This window comes from Temnothorax nylanderi, unplaced genomic scaffold, assembly GCF_030848795.1.
Source record: "Temnothorax nylanderi isolate EJ_2023f unplaced genomic scaffold, tnyl_v1.0 TNYL_tig0531_pilon, whole genome shotgun sequence".
In the NCBI taxonomy this organism is placed as follows: Eukaryota; Metazoa; Arthropoda; class Insecta; order Hymenoptera; family Formicidae; genus Temnothorax; species Temnothorax nylanderi.
The window spans coordinates 50,578-59,682 of record NW_027249593.1 but is presented as its reverse complement, the minus strand read 5'-3'; the positions used below and the strand labels follow the sequence as shown (position 1 = coordinate 59,682).

The 9,105-nt window shown below is 39.6% G+C and overlaps 1 protein-coding gene across 1 annotated transcript; it reads left to right on the top strand.

Annotated features, from left to right (window-relative positions):
- Positions 1 to 2,669: 2,669 nt before the first annotated feature.
- On the top strand, positions 2,670 to 7,682 carry LOC139783694 (uncharacterized). The gene is made up of 2 exons (XM_071722835.1): positions 2,670 to 6,144; positions 6,265 to 7,682. The coding sequence occupies exon 1, from the start codon at positions 2,684 to 2,686 to the stop codon at positions 4,709 to 4,711; it is 2,028 nt and encodes a 675-aa protein (XP_071578936.1). The 5' UTR covers positions 2,670 to 2,683; the 3' UTR covers positions 4,712 to 6,144; positions 6,265 to 7,682.
- The last annotated feature ends 1,423 nt before the right edge of the window (positions 7,683 to 9,105 follow it).

The window sequence follows — 9,105 nt, the reverse complement described above, 5'->3', positions numbered from 1 at the left end:
TGTGATACATTTGTATTTTCTTAAATAAATAGTCCTTCGTATTTTAAATTTTATTTTTTAAGAATACAAGAAATATATGTAAAAAACTTTTCAATTACAACGGCTAAATATGTTTTTTTATTTATGCTATAAATATTAACATGATCTTATAAATATCATTTAATTAAAGTTAAGGGGATGCTGGAGCCGCAGGCGAACTCGATCAGCGTCGATAAAGAAGTGCTCACCGACTATATCTGTCCTTGTATAGACAAAGATATAGACAAGGATAGCACGCTACATTGCACGCACACATACGCACGATACACATCGACATTATACTTTTATATTACGCTTCCAAATCTTGATTTGGGGGGTTTATCGATGTTTTTATTGTTGTGCAATTCAGGGGAACTTGTTTTCGCGTTCGTACCAATGGTATATCTCTTATATGAAATACATCTTGTGACGAGCTGACAGCTCGCCGCTACTCGAGACGCCATATTGGAATAAAAGTAGATAAGGAAATCTGTACTTCCGTAATTTTTTCTCGTTTTCTATATAAAATCGGAGTTCCCCTGAATCATTAATGTATGTACTGTAATTCTGGAGAAGGATTTTTAATTCTATCAAATATTAACGACGCTACGTGCCGACAACAAAATGCCGGTAAAACAGACGGCTCCAGCATCCCCTTAATGGAATAAAATCATATTCACATTATCATGTGTAAAAATATTCTTTGATTCCCTACTTCTGTCTTTGTCTTAATATATTGAGAAACAAGATTTATTTATAATAATTATAAATAAATAAACTTTATCAAAGAGGCTTCCGGTTCCGGGACAAAGAAAGTGACAGGTGCGAGAGTAGCGGAGATAAAGTGGAAGAGAAAACTGGACTAAGAAAGGTTTGCGGAGGGTGAGAGTGGCAGAGCAGCAGGGCGGAGGTGTTCTGCAGCGGAGGTGAAGAATTCGAGTGGGTGTGAAATCGGTTAAAAAGAGAAAAGGCAAAGAAAGTGGCAGGAGCAAAGTGACAGTTGAGGCATAGACGGTAAGTAATATAGAGGGCAGACAGAATGTAAGACATTGGCGCAGAAGCGGGCATAGACTAACTCGTGTAAAGTAGGGATAACTACAAAACGGGCAATCAGCCATAGGATAGATAACGAGGAAGAGTGATAGGCAAAGTAAAAGCAGCGGATGGAGAAAAAGAAGGAGGTAGGAACAGAAAGTGAACAACAGAGAGGTAAAGGAAAGAAGGGGGAAGTCGAAGGCGAGAAGAAAACAAGAGGTAGGCCCACGAAGGCGGAGGAGCTAGCCAAACTGAGAGGAAGTGCAGACAGCCCAGGATCGGTTAAGGATTTTCTTCAAAAGAGGAAGAGGGAAGAAGAAGTGGAAGAGGCAGCTAAAGCAGAGAAAGAGTTTTTGGAAGAATTCAACACACAAAGGAGGGTCAACAGATCGCCACCAACCAAAATCAAAAAAGAAGAGGAGGGAAAAGAAAACATGGCGACTGAAGATTTATTAAAAGAAATTTTAGAGAAAATAAAGGAACAAGAGAGAGAAAGAAAGAAGGATAAGGAGGAACAAGAGAAAGAAAGAAAGAGAGATAAAGAGGAAATAAAAAACGAAATCAAGGGACTAAAGGAAGAACTGAAGAGAAGCGAGGAAATATGGGAGAAACAAAGGAAGAATATGGAAGGAAGAATTAAAAGCTTAGAAGAGAAGATGGAGAAGAAAGATGATAATACGGTAGTGCTGGAGGGAGGAGAAATAATGAGGAAAATGAAAGATATAGAAAGAAATATGGAGATGGCAGAGAGAAGAATGAGGAAAGTCAACATAATCATAAGAGAAGAGAAAACAAGAAGTGAAAAGGAAAGAGAAGAAAAAATCGAGAAGATGATAGAAGAAATAAACAAAGCGAAAGTGGCCGTCGAGGAAGTACGAGAGATAGGACATAGAGAGTTTAAAATGAAGGTATTGAGATGCAGAAACTGGGAAAGCAAAAGGGAGATAATGGGGAGAAAGAAAGAGCTAGGAAGGAAATATGGTTGCTTCCTGGATGACGACCTCACTAAGGAGGAAAGACGGATACAGAAAGAGATAAGAAAGATAGCAAGGGAGAAAAGGGAGGCAGGAAGAAGAGTAACGGTCGGTTACCAAAAAATATGGGAGGATAACAAGGAGTGGAGATGGAGCGAAAGCAAAGGTGTGCTAGAAGAGAGAAATGACTTTCGCAGATCACATTGAGAGGAAGAAGGATAAGGAAGGGCTAAGAGTGACAAACGAGAGAAAGAAGGAAGAGATACAAAAAAGGAGACATGATAGGTTTAAGAAGATAGAAGAAGAGCTGAGCGTTTCAGAAGACGTCAAAATGTATAAGGAAGAAGAGGAGGACATGAGAGGGAACGATATAGTGGAAGTCGAGGGGCAGGAGGAGGGTCACGTGGGGGAAGTGATAAGAAACGATAGGGGGAGCGAAGAGACGTGGAAAGTGGCCTTCTGGAACGTAGCGGGTATATCAAACAAGGATAAGGACTTCTGGGAAGGGATAAAGGAATGGGATGTTATTGTGATGATGGAGACTTGGACCGACGAGAAAGGATGGGAAAAAGTAAAAGAGAAACTGCCGAGGGAATATAGATGGAGAGTACAGAAAGCGACCAGGAGGAACAGAAAGGGCAGAGCGTGCTGGAGGAATGCTGCTAGGAATAAGGAAAAGTATAGAAGAGATAAAGGAAGGAAGGGAGACGGAGATAGAAGGAAAAATCGAAGGTAAGATAAGGATAGGAGAGGAAATATGGAGGATAATAGGAATCTATGTAAACAACGATATAGACAAAAAATTAGAAGGATTGAAAGAATGGACGGAGGAAGGGGAAAAGGGAGTAAGAACCATAATAGGTGGGGACTTTAATGCGAGAACAGGAGAGGAAGGAGGATGGGAAGAGGAAATCGAGCGAAGAGATGAGGATAGAGGGAGGAGGTCTAAAGACAAGAAGATAAATAAGGAAGGCAGGAAATTACTGGAGTTCATCGAGGAGAGAGGATGGATGATATTAAACGGAGGCACGAAGGGGGATGAGGAGGGAGAGTATACATATACGGGAGGGAGAGGCGAGACGGTCATAGACTACGTAATAGGGGAGGAGGAAGTCAGAGAAAAAGTGGTAAAACTGGAAATAGGAGAAAGGATAGATTCGGACCATCACCCAATAATACTTTGGGTGAGAGGTAGCCCAAAGAGAAAACAAAAGAGGAGAGGAGCAGAAAGAATAAGAAGAAGAGGAATATGGAATGAAGAAGGAAGAACACAATTTAGAGAGAGGCTAGGCGCGATTGGAGGAAATAGAGATCTGCAAGAGGAAATAGAGGAAGGAACAATGAAGATAAGAAAAGTGATTGAAGAAAATGAGGATAAGAGTGAAAAAGGAGCTATTAAGAATAGAAGAGGGTGGTGGGACGAGGAATGTACGGAAGGTAAGAGGGGAGTGAGAAGAGAATTGAGGAAATGGAGAAAAGGAAAAGGTGAGGTAGAAAGATATAGAGAAAGAAAGAAGGAATATAGGGATATGTGTGAAAGGAAGAAGAAAGAGGAGAAAGAAAGGATGATTAGAGAGATCGGAGAAGCGAGAACGGAGGGAGAGGTATGGAAGTTGATAGGCAGAGCGAGGAAGAGAAGAAAAAGAGTGAACGAAGAGATAAAACAGGAAGAATGGAAGGAGTACTTCATGGAACTGATGGGCGGAATGGAGAACAGGGTGGTGAAGGGAGAGGGGGACGGAAATAGACAGGAGGAAGAAGAGATAGAATTAGAAGAGGTAAGAAACGTAATAAAGAAACTGAAGACAGGAAAAGCAATAGGCAATGACGGGATACCAAACGAGGCATGGAAATATGGAGGAGAAGAAATGGTGAATTGGATATGGGAAGTATGCAAACGGGTCTGGAGAGGGGAAGGTTGGCCGGAACAATGGAAGGAAGGTGAGATAATCCCACTAGTTAAGAAAGGAGAAGGGCGAGAGGTGAAGGACTATAGAGGAATAACCATTATGTCATCGATGTACAAAATCTACACGGCGATACTAGCGGAAAGAATAAGAGAGGAAGTAGAAATGAAGAAGCTGATCCCCGATAATCAAGCAGGATTCAGGAAAGGAATGGGAACAATGGATCAAATATTCGCTTTGAACTACCTGGTGAACAGACAAATAGGAAAAGAGAAAGGAAAAATGACTGTATTTTTTGTGGACTTGAAGGCGGCCTTCGACTCAGTGGATAAAAGAGTGTTAATCAAAACAATGAGAGAAAGAGGAGTGAGACAAGGACTGATAGACAGGGTGGAGGAAGTACTGAGGGAAACAAAGAGCAGAGTAGGGAGAGGAAAAGAGAGTGGAGGACAATTCTGGACAGCGAAAGGCTTGAGACAGGGATGCCCACTAAGCCCAATACTATTCAATCTACTAATCGCAGACATAGAGGAATACATAAAGAAGGGTGGATGGGGAGGCGTGAAACTAGGAGGAGAGAAGATATACACGCTAATGTATGCAGATGATATAGCACTGCTAGCGGAGGAGGAGCAGGACATGAGAGCAATGATAAGCAGGCTGGAAGGATATCTAGACAGAAAAGGTTTAACTCTGAGTATAGAGAAATCAAAGATAATGAGGTTCAGAAAGGGAGGAGGAAGGAAGAAGAAGTGCGACTGGAGATGGAAGGGATAAAAATTAGAGGAGGTTAAAGAATTCAAGTACCTGGGGTACACGCTGAAGGAGAATGGAGGACAGGAGGCGCACATTAGAGAGAGAAGAAGAAAGGCAGCAAGAGTAATGAGGGAAGTGTGGGGGATAGGAAAGAGGATGTGGAAAAAGGACTGCAAAAGAAGAATCTGGCTATATGACACCCTGATATGGACGGTGATGGGATACGGAGCAGAAATATGGGGATGGAAGGAAAGGAGAGAGGTTGAAGGTATTCAAGAGAGATATCCAAGATGGGTACTCGGAGTAAACTGGAGGACGCCGGGATATATGGTCAGAGACGAGCTAGAAAGAGAGAAAATGAGAGCTAGAGCAAGCAAAAGAGCATGGAGGTTTGAAAGAAAACTGGGAGAAGGTAGAGGAGGAGAAATAGCGAGAAAGTGTATGGAAGAAATGAAAGAGAGATGGAAGAGAGGAAGGATAATAGGAAAATGGGAGCATGAGAGAAAAGACTACTTGGAAGGGATCGGAGTAGAAACGGAAGAAGAAGAAGAGCTTGAGGAGGAGGAATTGGAAAAGAAGGAGAAAGAGAAGGATAGACAAGAAAGGATGGAAAAGATCACGAAATCGAAGTACAACAGGTGGTATAAGAATATAAGGAAGGAAGGGATCCCGGACTATTTAAAGAAAGGATGGGAGGAAGCGAGATGGAGCAGGGTGGCAAGATTCAGACTTGGTAATGAAGTGAGGGAGGGACTATACTGGGGTGAAGAGGAGGATAGAAGGTGCAGGATGTGTGGGAGGGAGGAGGAAACATGGGAACACATATGGGAGGAGTGTGCCAGATGGGAGGAGTGGGACGGAGAGGGATGGCAAGACGTGGTGGGTAGACTGCTGGGAGAGAAGGGGGAGGGAGAGAAATGGATGAAAGCAGTAGAGGAAATGAGACAAGAGGAGAGAGGGAGAAGAACGGAAAGTGCAGGGGGAAGAGCCAATAACCTCCCGAAAGAGGACTAAGCAGGACGAGACATCGAAAAGGAATGAAGGGAACCTACGTCGAGGTAGATAAGCAGGGGAACATAAAGGGTAGATAAGCAGGTAGGGGAACAACAAGAGAGGAGGAAGTGAAAAGGAAGATGAGGGAGGTATAAAAGAATGTATTCTATTAGATTGAATGAACGGAGCAGAATGAGCCGATACAATACTCCTTTAACCCGGGAGAAAGAGAAAGTGGTACTAGAGGTGAGAATAGCGGAAATGGCAAGGCGGGTACACAATGCACGCCGCCACAACGGGTAAAATGGATCGGCGGCAAGGTCGAGAGTGCGATGGAAGAGAGTAACAGATCGAGGAAAACAGGCGAGAAGTGCACGTGGCGAGAATAAAGGTGATAAGAAAGCGACAGTAAAAGAAGCAAGGCAGGAACAGCAGAAAGAGTTGACGACGGAGGAGTAAAGGTAAAGAGCGGCAGAAAGAGTTATCTAAGGAATTGAATGAGAGAGACGGGCAGAGGACAGGAGGAGGAGAAAGGTACATATAAGCAGAGGTATTAATCAGACATTTTCTACTATCCACAGATACCGCAGGAAGGAAGTAGAGGAATGATGAGCAGAAAAGTGGCGTTAACAGTCGACAGGGAGGTGATAGAGGCGATAATAGACGAACGACTGAAAGATCTCAAGAGAGAAATAAAGGAGCTGAAGAAGGAGAGGGACGCGATGGATAGAAGGATGAACAGAATGGAACAAGACCAAGGCAAAAGGAAGAGGGACGAGAGCGAAGAGAGAGGGGATAACACATACAAGAGAAAATGGTGTTTCAAAGACAATGAGGAGAGCGAGGAAGAAAAAAGAAAGAAAAACATTATAATTAGAGTCGAGAAAGTGATATGGGGGGAAGGCGGCACAAACCTGAGCAAAGTGCAGAAGCTGATATCGAAAAGATTGAAGGTGGAGGTGGAATTGAAGGAGGTGAGCGTGCTAGGGCAGAGAGGGGAATGGCTCACGATGCTGCTAAAGTTGGGAAACGAGGATGACAAATGGAAAGTGTTAGATGCAAGAAGAAGAGAAGGAAGCAGAATGAGAGTAAAAATGGACGAAGACAAGTCACTGGAGGATAGGATCAAAGAAAGAAAAGAGAGAGAAAAGAGAAAGGAATGGAAGGAGAAGCAAAACAGAAAGTCAAGCAGGTCAGCAGAGGATGAAATTTCAAAAAAGATGGAAGAAAATCTTCTAATGATTTCCGACGAGGAAGAGGAGGGATCGGAGGGAAGGAGCTGGAAGTGGTAGGGAGGGGGATAACAAAATGCAAAAATTGTAAAGGGTTGGGTACGTCCCTATAAAACGCCAAACTAATGTATTGTATGTATTATATGTAATGGGTGACGGGAATTATTGTAAAGGGTTGGGTACGTCCCTACAAAACGCCCTTTTGGACCCCATGTGGGTAATAAAGTACACGTTATCAATCAATCAATCATAAACTTTATCAAATCTTTAGAAGCATCTCTAGAATATAAATAACGTATGTTACTGGTACTACTAATAATTGACAGATATTTGTCGAACGATCACTCACATTAGTTAATCAATAATTTGTTGCGCGTTGTTCCAATAGACGAAAAGACGAGATTATTATTTTGGAACGAAGTCTGTTGGATCCTCTAATGGAAGCTCTATTGGATCCTCAAATATAAGTATGTCATATGGAATGGAGAAAACGTATGTTATCGGAACCGCTAATAACTAACGGATATGGACAATCACTCGTACTAGTTAATTAATAACATGATTGCCTAATTTTAATAGACAATAGCACAATGTAATTAAAACTGCTTTTGAACGAATTCTATTATTCCAATATCGATATACAAATGTTAAACGAAAGAAGAATCTAATATACCGTCGGTTCCGATCAAAAACAATAATTCAGTCTAATAATCATTTTCACCGTCTTCTCAAAAATATGAGCGTCTAATCCTAATGGTTGATATAAAAATTAAAACTGCTTTGTAAAGAAATTGGCAGTTTTATTGGATTCTAAGATACAATCATTTCATACGAAATGAAAACAATGTATGTTACCAGTACCGCTAATGTCTAACAAACAGATACATATGTCGTCGAACAATTGCTCGCATTAATCAATAACATGACCGCGTTATTCTAACAGACAATAAAACGGGATTATTATTTTGGAACAAAGTAGGTAGCTCTATTGGATCCTTAAATGTATGTCATGTGAGATAGAAATATCATATATGTAGATATTACAGGTACCGGTAATAATTAACGGATATGCCGTTGAATTCATTTGCATAGTTTAAAAATATTACAATGTAATTCTCATAGCATATGGTCGCAATAAGATTGCTATACATTTTTGCAATAAGCACAAAAGTCACGGATTATAATACCTTCATGCAATAATTCGTGTAATGGTTCGTGCATTATGTAAGATAAAAACGTATATTTGTACTAATTCTGGATGTACAAGCGTTAAATGCAAAATAAAAATGCTCTTTACTGGCGATTCCAAACAACAAATATTTAGTGCGCTAGTAATATAATAACATTTCATAAATAGTCCAAAATCTCTCATAACTTGCACTCGCATAAATATCGTTTTTGGAATAAATAAATATTATAATTCAATATTGGTATATAAACATTAAATACGAAACAGATATTATGTAGAATATGTTTAAAACAAAGAGAGAGAAAAAAGAGAGAGAGAGAGAACTTGGAATCAGCTATTCTCTAAAAATGTTAATGTCCTGGAAGTATACGTATTACTTGTAATAGTGATTACATTAATATAAAATAAAAGAATAAAGAAAATGTTCAAATATTTTTCTATAGAAACGTTTTATTATATTTTACAAATAAGTTAATTGCGTATAAAATATTTTTATTGACTTTAAAAGTTTATTTTTTAGATAGTACCGAAAATGTACTTTACACATTTAAATGGTCTGATCCGGGACCATCTTTAAAACACTATTAATTTTAATCAATATACATATTTTTCATAATGTAGTTATGTCAAACTGTTAGGATATTATTACTGTTTAAGAAAAACATTAATAAACTTTAGTATTTTTAAGTTAAAACGTTAATATAGGATGGACCTCAAAACAGTCATTTTATATGTTTTATGTTATATCTAAGAAATTAGTGGAGCAATTTTAAAAATTCATAAAGAAAACAATACGGTCAAGTGTACTTTATCATTTTTAATGAAAAAATATATAGACCAAAAAAGGTCCCTGCAACAACCCTTAGACATATATATATATATATATATATTATATATAATATTGCTTTCCGATAGCGACATGTTAAAACATACATTTTACTTGGACTCGTATATGTACACTATCTTATGATTAAACATAAATGCCATTCTACAAAAATTCT